A 15,081-nucleotide genomic window follows, 5' to 3' on the forward strand; every position below is an offset into this window, starting at 1 on the left:
TATATATATGCTAAGTATTATTACTGTTACATGAGCAGGCTAGTGTGGGAAGTGGGAAGCTCATATCATGGCTAAGTACTGCCTTTTGACAAAGCCATAATACTTAAAGAAGAGTCTGTTCACAGTTGGCATCACATGTGGTGCCAATTAACTGCAGGACTAGGTGAGGCAGAACTGCTGGCTTCTGGTCAACCTTACAGAGATGCAAGAAGAGGGTGTGGCCCTGAAGAGCAGTTGGCTGCAGCCTCCCTTCCTTTTTATCTGGAGTAGAAGTGCTGGACCATTGTAACACACACCTCTTTATGGTGCTTTGGATTATGCAACCATGCGAGCTAAGTGGGAAGGATGAGCTAACCTTCCCTAAGTGGATCCTCAAGGATGAACAGCATCCAGACTGGTCATGCCACTGGAGCAGAAGCTATACCAAGAAGGGGGAGCAAAAGGGAACAGTGCCTGAAATATGTTGATCTCATCCTAAGGTTTTCTGTTTCACAGGTGAGTTTACCAGTACAAAGGCTGGTTCATGCTAACATTTGGCTCAGTCCCCCAATTTGAGACTGCCAAACTGTCCTGATCAATCTACTTCCATGTATCTTTAAAAGAACAGCACTCTAAACTTGAAGGACTGCCTCCTCCCATATTGTCCAGCCTGCAAGTTAAACTCTACCTCACAAGACCTGCTCTCTGTGCCATCACCTTCAGAGGTGTCAGTGGTCTGTTTTTATTTATGTTTTTATGCTGGGCTTTTAATGCTGGGCTTCTAATGCTGGGTTTCAATTAATAACTTTTAATGCTTGGTTTTTTATTATTTTTATTTTGTAAGCTACCTGGAGAAGGTTCCTGGCAAGTTGGAAGAAACATTTACTAAAAAGAAATAAATAAAAATATTAAAAATGAATGTAGCCAGTGATTTATGGTACAATAATCTGTTCTGCAGGTGTCTTATTAACATTCACATGAATGATCCTGGGTTGTGTACTCTGCAGTTTGGTTTACCAGTGAGAGGTCTGGTCCTAGCTGTTACTTAGATCCGATACTCTATGGGCATCCCATGTATGATAATGAGAGCTTTTTTGAGAACAACCAGAGGATGTCTTACTTTAAAGAGCCGAGAAATTCTAAACACATACTTTTTCTGTTATTACACATGGGCAAACAAAATGTATTTTTTTAACAAGAGAGGCATGCTAGTTCTGTATGTATAGTGACTACATTACATAGGGGAGTATTTACAGATTCGTTTGCTATCATTTAGTCTGAAATGGGCCAGCACCAGATACATCATGCAAGTCTGCTAATTATTCAGCTAGGCTCTAATTTGTTTCTCCCTGCATCAATTATTACCCATGAATGCTTCAATCATTTGATCAATTTATTGGAAAAGCAGTATGATTTTTCAGAAGCAGAGATGTAGTAGACAACCAAGTACTTATGACACAGACCTCTGAAAAGGGCTCATATAGCAAAGTCAACAGGCAACTCCCTTCTTGTGCTGAAAATTCATGAAAATGTGATGGCGATGTTATCTGAGAGTTTGTATTCATTGTTTGTTTATTTAGAAAATTTGTATGGCACCTCTCTAGGAACCCTGGCCCAAGGTGGCTTATGAAAGAAAAAAAAATAAAACAAAACATTAGGTGATATTGATTAAAATCCAGCATTAACAACCTAGCCTGGTATAAAAACACAGACTAAAAACAGACCACTAACAGATTAAAATAACAGCTTCTAGACTAAAATAGTATTAAAGATGAACCCTTTAATTAAAAGCCTGGGTGAACAGAAATGATCATCCTACACCACTCCTGACAACAGCTTGGCTGCTACATTTTGAATGAGCTGACTATTTTCAAAGGCATCTCCACATAAAGCACATTATAGTAGTCTAACATAGATGTAACCAGAGCATGGACCACCATGGCCAGAACATGTTTTTTGAGGAATGGCTATAGCTGAAGTATCAACCAAAGTTGATAAAAGGCATTACCTGCCACGGAGGAGACCTGAGCTTCCAACCCTAGACCCAGCAGCAGCCCCAAGCTATGAACCTGTTCCTTCAGGGGGAGTACAAACCCTCCATGGCAGTCTGATTCCTGAGTCTTTGCCCAGCTTTCTCATTAGCAAGCAGCACCTCAGTCCTGTCTGAACTAAGCTTCAACTTACTGGCCCTCACCCATCTTATTACCTTCTCCAAGCCCCTGTTTAAGGCTTCCACAGACCCACCCACTCAACTGTTAAGAAGTAGGAGCTGGGTGCTACCCATATATCTGTGGCACACCAAATCTCCTGATGATCTCTCCCAGCAGATTCATTTAGATGTTAAACAGCATGGTGGACAAGAAGGAACCCAGTTTGGTGTTCACTTTCAGACTGGAAAAACCAAATTCTTCTTCTGAAACTGCTAAAATTCTGATGTGGTATTCCAAGGTGAAGCCTGGCTGATAACTGTGAGGATTCAGCAAAAATTGACAATGGTGAAGTTGAAAGGTGTGTAAATTAACTCACTAAAGTTCCACTGTGATAAAAACACAAGGAAGAAAAATAGTTGCATCATTTTAGTTGGAATTAATTTAACACATAATATGTGAGGAGGAATTGATGGTGTTCAGTTAGGCTCCAGAATATCTTTTCTAACAATCTATTAAATCAAGGAGTCTGGACAAAGTATTTCATACTAAGGTTATCTTCCATGAAATGTGACATTTATAATAATGCAAAGCATGTAAATCTTTTATCACACATGACTCTAGCCATCTCCTGTTCTCTGACCTTTAAAACATGATTATATATAGAAAAAGATCTTATTATTCATACCTATTTAATCTCTGGTAAACATTTTGAACTGGAATAAATAAAATAATATGCTGAGGCAAGTATTCACCTGTAGTTGAACTGTGCGCTCATTTTTCTTCAAGGAAGTATCGCCCCGACAGCAAAATGTGATGTAATTATTTTGTGTATAAGTAATCACAGAACATGATCAGTTACTGTTACCTTGATATATGGTGTCATCTTCCAATGAAAGACCTTACCATGAATATAGACTGCACAGTCCATTATTTTTAAAAGGCGTAAACGTCGACCTTTTAAAACAGATAAACTGAAAGTAAGTGTTTATTTCTAATCAATTCTTCATTATATTTATCTTTGGCAACTTTATTTTTTTGACAGATTTTGGCTGCCACAAGTAAAATTGTAATTTGTACAAATACTAGGCTGTGATGGACAAGGGGTTAATCTGCAGCAAAAGCTGAGAAACCAAGAAAGCTGACACTCTGAGCTATGAGAGACAGAGGGGATTCTAAGATTAGTAAGCAGTTTGAGAGGAGGCTGTGAGAGATTCTGAGCTGGGTAACTGGACTGAGAAGAAGCGTGTCTGTAATCTGAGAACCTAAGGGTTCTGTATTGGCCTGTGCTGGTGGAGAACAAGTCCTGGGTAGTGACAGGAGGAGACAGGGAGGGAAAGGGCCCTTTCTCAAGTCACTAGGAGGGAATAGGCTTGAAAGGAGCTATTCCAAACACAGTTTGAGATGTTTGAGATATAACTGCCACAGAAGTGAGGTTTATCTTAGTGAGGACGGGAAGAGTGATTCAAGGGGGAATCACCATACTTCTGCGTTTCTCTGGAAAATAGAGGCTGAGTGGTCTCTTCCTTCCCTGATAGCTAGGCGGCAGAGGGACAACACCTAAAGGAGTTCTGGGGATCAGATCTGAGAGTGTGGAACTGAATCTGTGAGGGTTCTGAGGAACAGAACTAAGCTTGTAAACTAAGAACCGAAGGAACTTAACTTGAGAAACATGTAAGCTCAGTCTAAACTGTGTGTGTGTATGTATATATATATGTGTGTGTGTGGTTTTGTGTTTCCCTCCAATTCAGCCTTTCCCCCCAAAATCCATCTTGTGAATACTTGGTTTGTTCCTTGGTTTGTTTGATAACATTAAGAAGCCTCTTGTGTCAAATTTCTCTGAAGTAAAATTTGGTGGGGACTGGAGTGGGGGGGGGGAGAATCTCCTCACAATACACTCAGGCTAATGCTTTCCCTCAGCATACACAGCCAGGCTGAGAGAGTGGGTACTAAAGAGGGTAAAAGGGGGTGCATCATAATATAGGCGATCAGGTATATTCCCCTGCCTTATATAAACTGGTACTCAAGAATGACTTAGGTTCACAGCCTGATATTGTAAGGAGACAAAAAAAACGGAAGCTTCCATTTAATGTCATGGTGGGAGACTTAACAAAACTAGGTGATAAAATGACTAGCAAAGACAGAGTTTATGTCTTACTGGAATTAATAAAAAAACAGAATGATTAAAGCTGGGCAGAATAGAGACAAGATAAGGTAACCGTTAGACATTCTTTTTGAATCTTGCCTGAAATGGAGATCAGTAACAAAGAGTGTTACCGGGAATGCAAAGAACAGGGTTGGCGGTTGAGACGCATATCATCAGTCTGTTGGACATAAGAACTGATAATCCAGCATTCAACTGTGTTCTCAAAAATATCAGCCTCTGCTTCACAGGAGATGATGTAGGGAGAAAAACTCCCTACAGATTAAGAGACGTTGATTTAGTTAGTTCATGGGGCTGGAGTTCACCAATAAAATTATATGGGGCATATCATAATTTACATAACTTGTCCCAAGGATTCTTTTGTTATGAGGATGCTTTCACATGAATTGTGGAGCTCACAATCAACAGGACAAGAAGAAAAGTTAACAGGGGGGACGTTTTTTAATAAGCAGGTGGTGGTCTCAAAAAAACATGAAATTTTCTACAGTTTAACTTTCTAAGATAGGATGAGACCTATATGTGTAAGAAATGGCACATGGCCATAAGGAATACTCAAAAACAATTCCAAGTGAAGGAAAAGAAAGGTTAACTTCTTCCAATGGCTGAAGGGCAATACTTAAAAAAAATTTTTTTGAAATGTTTAATTATTAGAATATTTGTGACCCATTTTCCTTTGTATAGTGGGTAGTGGTCTGAAAATACTGTTCTCTAGAGGGAGGTGATTTCTACACAGGGTGGTGAGTAATTGTCCATGAACAGAGCAAAGGAGTAGGGTTAACATCAGTAGAGAAGAAGAAGGAGCTGAGGTGTTTTTCCTGGTCAAGATTTTTCTCTGGCAAAAGGAGTTCCACAGAAGACAGCCTGTGGAGCAGTGAGAATGGTAGAAGGAAGGAAGGAAGGAAGGAAGGAAGGAAGGAAGGAAGGAAGGAAGGAAGGAAGGAAGGAAGGAAGGAAGGAAGGAAGGAAGGAAGGAAGGAAGGAAGGAAGGAAGGAAGACAGACAGACAGACAGACAGACAGACAGAGTGGTATAGTGGTTAAGGTGTCATGCTAGGATCTGGAAAACCCAGGTTCAAATCCCCACTCTGCCACAGAAACTTGCTGGGTGACCTTAGGCCAGTCACACACTCTCAGCCTCAACCCTGGCAAGTATTTGCAAGTATTTGGATGGGAGATCTCCACAGTATATCAAGGGTGTGATGTGGAGGCAGGCAATGGCAAACCACCTCTTGCACTGAAAACCCTGCAGGGTCACCCTAAGTCATCAGGGATGTTTTTAGGCTTTTATATTAGCCATATACTTAAGCTGACACTGCCATGTGGTCATATCAAGTAGCATGACCAGGAGTTGTTGGTGAAATTGGATGGGCCACACATACCTGAGATAGCCTTGTCTGTTTTTGATCATTAGGATACCAACTGGTAAAGGCATGAGGGGCTAGCTGAGTGAAAAAGTCTTTCCTTTCCCTCTGTGCTCAACTCATTGCCACTTTTTAAATGCTGATATGGAAATATTTTAAAAACTCCTTGTACAGCAGCTCTATTCAGTTATATGAACTGTCTTCACTTAACTTCTCAGGATTCAGTTGAACAAGCTGACTTCTGACAAAATAGGAACAGTTAGTAAAAAAATGTTTTATTGTTTTATATTACCACACTTATTTTAGAAAATATAACATGATTTAATGATTCATGTTGCTACATAATGCATGATGCAAAGTGAATCTTCCATAAGATATATTTATTTAGCAAACATATTTTCATTCAGCCATGGATCCGCATTATCGTTTTTGCAGCCAAAGGGTTTTTTAATGACTCAAATGGCAGATACGATAATAGCAGATCTGCCTGTTCATGTAATTTATATAAGAAATGACTCCCCATATTCAAGAGAGAAGATAAGGAGGAGAAGGGGAGGGAAGAGAAAATTTCACTCCAGAGGATTAAAATTGCTCATTAATGATTGGATGCTATTCTTCTCCCTCAGTATCTTAAATGGTGAGGAACTAAGCACCACTGGAACAGTATTAACAGGAAAACTCCATTAGATAATATTTATCTAAAGAAGCTGAGAGAGCAAGCAGAGAGATGAGGTAGGAGATGGGAGGAAAGGGCAAAGATCTAGAAAGTAAAATGTCAAACATACTGAGCAGATAAAATAAAATGTTTTTCTGTAAAGTTATGCTTTGCCATAGGTTAGAAATTAGATCATGTTTGGCAACTCATTATAAGCACACCTAAGAGATTAAAAAGTTCACATAAGTACAATATCAGTGTGACAAATAACTATGGATTTATAACAAATTAAATGAAACAGGATAATATTGACCTTTCTGTGATTCTAGGAAAATGACACTACTATGAAAAGTGCACTCTGTAATCCATTCCATGTGCTTCAAAGCACAAGATACAGCTTGAAAATTTACAATTAACACACACATGCACACATATTTTTAGGTCAATGAGAAGCCTTAAGGGTACTCTAGTTCAACATCAATTGCACCTTGAAGACTCCCATGTGGTGTTTGGGTGAGTATTTGAAAAACATGGGGGCGTAAAATGAACCCAGAGGCATTCTTCTACTTTTAGAGAACAAGCAGTCTAAGCATCTTCTGCTCTTACATCTATGCTAACCAAATGTAATCAAGAGTATCCAGTTAATGTATGTTCTAAGGACAAGAAGATATTTTAACAGCAAAACCTATTTAACTATTTCACCCTTTGGCTATGCCAGGATATTTACAGTGAATCTGAAAAACTGCAATAAAAGGCTGTAAAAATCCCCAAATTTCTATGTCTGGAGTAAATTTTGTATGGGCTTTTCATTAGTTGTCTTACCATTTCTATTATCTGAAACCGTCCCATCTCATAAATGTTCTTTTTGAACTATGGCATCCCAACCTGAAATGTACTTCAAAGGGGAATAATAAATACATCAAATGAGCAATCTGAGAACCTGAGGCAGAAAACATACTAATTTAACCCTTCATATAGTACACTATAAAATACACCACAAAGGTCAGACAATGTTATTAGGAAAACCTTTCCAGGGCATCTCCACATGGATGTTTTGCTACACCTTGAATTACTCACAGCAATGATGTTTTTAGGAATATTCCTCTATTTGTCCTGTTTCTATGTTTTCCTGTTTTGCTGTGATGTGTTGTGTACAGTCTGTTTGGAAAGGCTGCTGTCAAAGTGTCTTTGAATGCTGCATAGATGGGAATGTGTTCATTTTTGCAGGTCACTTCAGTGGCATTTTCTTTGTCTCAGCCCTGTCACTGCCATTTCCCACCACCACCTCCGGAGGGCTTTTTTTGGGACTTTAAAAATAAAATTCTAGATTACTATATTGTTATAATGTTATACCAATATGTTGCAGGATGTACTAGTTCCAAACTTTCAGTTAAAAAAGTCTCTTGCCCTTTTCATTGAGGCATTGTAAGGGGAAAGCTGCAGCCTGTGCTTTCCCCCTTATAACTCTACAATGAAAGGGGCTAGATAACTTACTTTAAAAATATGAAAGCTGGGATCATGGAACTAGATAGCTATATGTTATAATGCTACCATGATGTAGCAACTTCCTTTTTTTAGAGCCCACTGGTGGAAAGGGATGATTGAGTCTAAATTTTCTGAAGGCTGAATGGAACTTCCCTTTCTCACTCTTCCCATTGATCATCACAAAATGCTGCTCTGGGGAGACAGGAGACCCTTAGGAATAACATGAAGCAGAAAAGGGGAATCAGCAGAAATTTCCATCTTAGTCTGAATCCAACCCAGTGGGCTCCAGTAGGCTGAGGAAAGGAAAACTTCTAGACATGCAAAAATAAAAGTGCAAATGATGTTTTAAAAGTTATTTCAGGGTGCTTTGAGGGTCAGTCACAAGTGCCCTAAGTTCCAATTTCAAACTCTGGGATCACTCCCAGGACAATTATGAATTTTCTATTAAAGACACTGATAACTAATGGAGCATTTCATAGAATCATAGAGTTGGAAGGGACCACCAGGGTCATCTAGTCCAACCCCCTGCTCAATGCAGGAAATTCACAACTACCTCCCCCCGACACCCACAGTGACACCCATTCCATGCCCAGAAGATGGCAAAAAGCCCTCCAGTATCCATGGCTAATCTGGCCTGGAGGAAAATTGCTTCCTGACCCCAAGTGGTGACCAGCATTACCCTGGGCATGTAAGAAAGGGCCACAAGAGCCAACACTGGTGTAACACTTCCTTAAATTGGTTTCCCTAGGTCTACAGTTGCAAAAGCATAACAGTAACTGCAGTTGTGCAACTGTGTTCAATACAGTTCTCAGATTCATGTTTATTATTTTTGCAAGTATATGTTGTCATGAGGAGCTCCATAAGAATATCGTAGATGGTGTGAGCCAGCATCTAACACTACGATCAAAGCTGCTTTGGTCATGGAAATGGCTACAGGGTCACCGTGTGCGCAGCCCAGTGCAAACACAACTCTTTTCACAATGTAATATACCAGTTTACACAATGTGAAACAGACCTTGGTTATACATTTTTTATAACATACAGAACCACTGAACCTTATAGTACAGACAGGAGATGCTAAAACCTGAAAAGGTTCATAAATACAGGCTTGTAAATTGCTGCTGAGATCCATAGACAGATTGTCCAATGGTTTATTTATAAAGCAGGCATGGGGGGGAGGGGGTCAGCCTTAAATTGCAGATACCGGTAGGTAAAAATTGCATGTACATGGCTACTCCTGGGTATGGGGGAAATGTCCATCAGGAAAATAATGCTGGGGATGGGTGTCTTTCCTAGTGTTAATTCATGCCCAGCTCCCCAAAGCTGTTTTCTATAAAGTAAAAGTCAATGTCTGAATCCAATTACAGATCACCACATAACATGGAGTTTGCCACTTGACTGCCAGAGGCAAGTAAGCATCAATTCAAAATGACTAGGCAGGGAAGCTTTTACAACCTGAAGAGATAAAGGTTTTTGGGGTACAGGAAAATTATTTCAGTAACAAAACAAAACTTTTTAAAAAGTCATTAGCATTTTCAAAACACTTGAATTTTCACCTAAATATGCCATGCCAAACAAGAAAGTTACACATCAAATCAGAAATTTAAGGAGGAAAAAATGTGGCATGTCTTCAAACGTTGCAGAAATCCAGTAATTACAGCATTCTCTTTGGAGGAAAAGAGATAAGAATGCCCAGCATTAAAACAGTAATATATCAGGTATACATACAGGTTGCATCTCAGAAGAAAAGCAGACTTGAGTTAAACAGTTGGTTATGATCTGCAAAATGCTTATGGTTTTCAAGAAAAGGTAACAAATGGTAATCTCTTTTCCAGCCATGCCTCAGATTCAGACAGGGCTGTTACTGGTTAATTAACTGGGCCATAATCCCTTGCCACCAACTTTCACTACATTTTAAACATATGGCTCAATGGGAAGCACAACTTGTCCTCCATAAAGAGCTGACAGTGAAATACACACGTATTGTTTTACAACTGATTAAAATAAGAGCTCACATAAGTAGTAGTGGCTAGGAAAAGAGACATGACATTGAAAAATATATGAAGTCAACTGCATTTTTCAGCCATCCATTTATGTTACAGCATATGTATACACCCATTTATCTAGTTACTCAAAACTGTAGTGCGGAACATTTGCACTGATCTTACCTGTGAATACAGTTTTTGGATTCAAGATATGCCATGCCAGCAGCAACATCTAACGAATACTTCACTAGCTGTTTGGTTTTGAGCTCATCCTTCTTCTTTCTTAAAAAGGTGAGGAAATCACCTCCTAGAAAAAGAGACAGGTAGACAATGAGACATGACAGGGATGATATTCCCATTTATCTCTCATTAGCGACGCCTGACTGAACAAGAGCATTACACTTTCAGATGTGCTTTTCAACCAATTTGTCTGAGCCTAGGATAAAAAAAAAAGAAAAATGCAAAGACAGTATTTCCACCAATACATAGCTTCCTTAAATATTATTTTGCTATAAGGTAAAAACAGTACATTGCACAGCAGAAGCACTTTTGGAAAGCATGCTACCAACTCCTATGCATAACTCTGATTTAAAGGTACAAAAGGGATATACTAGAGTTTAATGAAAAGCAGACACAGCCAGTACCTGGACTAATTAAAAACTATGCACATGATAGTAGCTGACAAGTTTTTTATTACAGTATTTTAATAATGCATAATGATTAGAATCCACAGCACCATGTTTCTACCTCTGGGCACCCACAAGGGCTTTTGCTTCATAAAAAGCAGCCTGCCAGACTTCACAGTGAGTCTTTTTGAAACAGAAGGGGACCTTCAAAAACAGTTTGTGATATGGTATGGAGGTCTGTACTTCAAAGGGGTGGGGAGCGCAAAAATCCTACTGGACATGCCCGAGCTTTCAGATGTACCTAAAGGGGCACTTTCAATCCCAGTCTAGATGTTATTTGCATTTTTATTCTAGTCAGTCCCAGAAGTTCCTTTAGATGAAAGTCAGAGAGATCACTCAACATAACTGTTAGAAATTTATCTTGAAGAATCCTTTTCATAATACATCTCAGTGCTAACAGCTAGTTACAAAAATGACAGCACAGATTTTCATATCTCAAAACACATACAACGTTCAAGATTCTGTGCTGGCCATGATGATGGTTCATACCTGACTAATTTAACAGACAATGTTTGACAAAGACTTTAGTGATATCCTGGTAGATAAGATAGTTAAATGTGGGCTGGACAACACTACTGTCCGGTAGATTCACAGCTGGCTGAACAATTGTACCCAACGAATGCTCATTAAGAGTTTGCGTTAAATCTGGAGGGAGAGCTCTAGTGGATTGCCACAGGACTCTGTCCTAGGCCCTGTGCTGTTCCACATTTTTATCAATGACAGGGATGAGGGCACAGAGGAGATGTTTATCAAATATGCAGATGACATGAAGCTGGAAGACATAGTAAAACATTGAAGAAGGCACAGTCATTATTCAAAATCATCTTGGCAGGTGGCACACTAGGCCAAAAATTAATAAAATAAATTTCTACAGGGATAAAAGTAGTTGTGCTTGGTTTTTGTTTTTTGTTGGTATTTTTGCTGCCAAGTCACAGCTGAGTTATGGTGACCCCATAGGGTTTTCCAGGCAAGAGACTGTGGTTTGGCATTGCCTGTCTCTGCAAGGCAACCCTGGACTTCCTTGGTGGTCTCCCATCCAAACTCTATCCAGGGCTGACCCTGCTCAGTTTCAGAGATTAGGCTAGTCTGGGCTATCCAGGTTAGAGACACAAGTTTAGGTTGCAGAAGACCTGATTTAGCAGCAGTAGATTTTAGCAAGATCCAAGTATCTTAGTTGATCACAAGCTACACAAATATCCAGTAATGTGATGCAGCTGCTAACATAGCTCATGCAGTCTTTTATCCTACACTGTCAGGCCTCATCTGAGTAATGTACCAAGTTCAGGGCACCTTTTAAGAAGGACTCTGACAAATAGAGCACATCAAAAGGAGGGTGATCAGAATGCTGAGGGTTTGCCAAACAAGCCCTTTGAGAAAAGGTTGAAAATGCTGAGAATGTGTAGCCTTGAGAAGCAAAACTAAGAGGAGAAGTAGAAGATGGAGCTAATGGATAAAAATTACAAAGAAGCAGATTTTGGCTAAATATTAGGCAAAATTTCCTAACAATAACAGCTGTTCTGAAGTGGAACAAATTGTCTTAGAAGATGCTCAATATTCTCCTTCAGTAGAAGGCTGGATGGTCATCTGTCAGGGATGCTGCAGTTGCATATGGCTGCACTGAGCAGGGAGCTGGACTAGCTGACCTGAAAGAACACCACTTTTCAAGTAACACTCAGACTCTGTTACTGAATCTCGGTTGGACAGCTTTTCACAGACTGATGTTCTTCATTTAAAGAGAGGCACTCCAATATGCTAAATGTTTCAGACCCTATATTGATATACTTATTTCACATTACATGGAATAGAGGATGATGCAAATCACGTGATTATTAACTTAACAGCAGACTGAACCTCCTTCTAACTCGACAGTCCTCAAATTTAAGCTGGCATGTTTATAAGAGGGATTAGCATTTTAATTTGCCAACTCCTGAGCTTTTTACCAGGTCTTCCAAGGATCTGGGCTTCTTTAGATAGAAAGACTCAAGAGGTGATGGCTTAATTGCATGTTCTTTAATTAAAGCTTTCCAGAAAACAAACTACTCTGCTTAACCCTTTGGTTGTTCTCTCACCATTTTTTAAAAAAAAGAAAACATGTTTTCTATTTCTCATTCCAATACTAGTGCTATAACAGTACTGATGAATTTATACCAAAAACAGTTATAAAATTATCACACATCTAATTCGTTTTTATATAATAATGTTTATTTAGTATCCTGTTACATCCATCTTTCTGTTACAAAATCCATGTATCAAAACAAATAGAAAAACATCTTTATAATAATGTCCAAATCTCTGAATTAAAGCATAAGACTCAAAATGATAATGCCCAAGCATAATGTTGCCTGATCCTGAAGCATGAATGTTGTCCAGTGTTGCAGATGAGGTGTGAGAGTCCTGGGGTAAAACTGAACCTAAAATGCTGGGTTAAAATGAGGCCCTTTTATATGCCTAATTTTCACCCTTTTCTGCCAGTGATGAGAACATGGTTTTCTTGTTACTGGAGTTACTTTGAGGGGACAGAAAATTAAGTTGTCATACTGTCTGAGGAATGCCAGGTCATTGTCCCACAAGCACTAGTCATTCCTTCTGGCCTAAGCGTGGGAAGAACCCACGGAGTTACAAGGCAAATTCATGATGAGGGGTTGTCACAATTTCTCATGGGAACCTGGCTACTTCATGAGATGACCCTTGTGATTGTCTAGGTTAATTCAAAATGGACTATGTCTACATATTAGGCTGCATATGCAGCACCAAGAGTACAAAAGATTCTGGGGGTAACAGTGCCTGGCTTCCTGGCCCTCAAGAGGAATTTGTCACAGGGAATTTCACATCCTTAGGACCTACCTCTCAGCAACCTTGGATGCTACATATACCCTTACAGGCAAGACTGCAGAACTTGCATTAGATTCTCAGGGAGCAATCTGAGCACCTCCAACCAAGAAAGCACCCCATATTTAGCCAATTCTAGCAAGACTCTTATAAATGAACACATGATACTATTTAATCCCTTTTAACTGGAGCTGGAGGGATTGAACCTGGGACCTTCTGCATGTCAAACTGATCAGTGAGCCACAGTCCCTCATCACTCTCAGTTCTCTCGGTATTTATGATATTTCTGAGAGGTAGATCTTAACTGGCAGGCTGGATAGTATCAGAGGAGATTGTCTTTTTCCTTTCATCTAAAACTAAAAAATGTGTTTTGCTGCATCTCTTTCCTGTCCTTAAGCTGAGTGGTTTTACCTACTCCAAGCTCTGATGGGTATGACTTTCAAAAACTAGAAATAGATCCCCAGCCTTACTGATGAACTATCAATGAATCCTGGGCTTAGGCAGCAATCAGCCTAACATACACAGTCACCTTGCAGTTGTATTAATGTGGTTGTATTTAATCACATATATAATACCCCAAGGCAACTACAGGAGTATTTTAACAATGGCTGGAAAAATATTCTCAGAGATCCAGTACAGGTGGCAGCTTTGTTTCTTATTTTATGCTAGAAGAGAAATCATGACATCCAGTTTCCTGGCGCCCACTTGTTGCCCTACTTCCTTATCTCTCCCATTCTCTTCCTTATCCCTTTTCAAATGCCCCTCTATATTTACCTTCCTTCACCCAAGATTTCTTCCTTTTCTATTTGTCCCCTTTCACATTTCTTCCTTTCCCTTTCTCTGCCCTTCATCTCTCTTGAGTCTCTCTGAACTTCATTTCTACCTGCCACCTGCAAAGTCCAGTCAGTAGCTGTAGCTTAAAGGATAATGGGGTACCTGAGTTCACAACCTGGCTCTTTTTATATGCTTGAAACTACTTCTCCACAACAGCAGCTCAACTACCAGAGATGAAAAGGAATGACAGAAAGGGACCCTCACTAAGCGAAATGAAAGCAAATATGAAAAGTGCTAAAGATATGAAGAGGAGTATGGGGAATTTATGCTCCCCATTTCAGCCAGGAAAATTCACTGCACCCTCCTAGCACCTGCCACATCCAGAATATCTTCTCTCATACACACCCCAAAACTGGCTTCAACTGAATTCTCATTTCAGAGTTCCCATTCCCACAAAGACTTGGCAACGTTAACTGATCCCACCTACCACGATTTCTATAAATTAGATAAATAGTAGCAATCTTGGGCAAGTATGCTACTACATGAAAGTTTTCATGGTCCTCTAAAAAACCTGAAATTACCTACCCCCTCTCTTCATTGCAACTTTCATTTAATTGAAACTTTGTTTAGAAATATGTGTGGGAGAGGGACTGGGAGAAATTTAACCCTCATCCTCTTGCAAATGCAACCTCAAATATATTTAAATGGAAGAATAACAACCCTGGAGGAAAAAAACACTTTCAGAATTTCCATGACAGCCATTTTGTGGTGATACCTACTAGCTTTTCTCAAAATCCAAAATTGCCTACAGGCTAAACAAGGATGGGGACTCCCATCTGTGCTAAACTAAAATACAAAACAAAAGAAGTCAGCATCACCTCGGAAAAGCATTTTTACAAGGAATTCCATCTAAAAGCTGTGCCAGCTTTTAAGCCAGAGAGAATGGGGGGGGGGGGGAGAGAGATACCAGACCGTTTCAACCCCATAGAATCTAAGCCTTCAAGAGGCATGAAAACA

At 39.6% G+C, this 15,081-nt stretch overlaps 1 protein-coding gene across 1 annotated transcript in view; it reads right to left on the reverse strand.

The window, feature by feature from the left end:
• FER (FER tyrosine kinase) overlaps positions 1–15,081 on the reverse strand; it is a 176,119-nt gene that overhangs the window by 32,716 nt on the left and 128,322 nt on the right. The window contains exon 16 of the mRNA XM_056847980.1: positions 9,959–10,082. Coding sequence (XP_056703958.1) covers positions 9,959–10,082 — 124 coding nt within the window. The remainder of the gene's footprint in view (positions 1–9,958; positions 10,083–15,081) is intronic.

This window comes from Euleptes europaea, chromosome 4 (genome assembly GCF_029931775.1).
Source record: "Euleptes europaea isolate rEulEur1 chromosome 4, rEulEur1.hap1, whole genome shotgun sequence".
NCBI lineage: Eukaryota > Metazoa > Chordata > Lepidosauria > Squamata > Sphaerodactylidae > Euleptes > Euleptes europaea.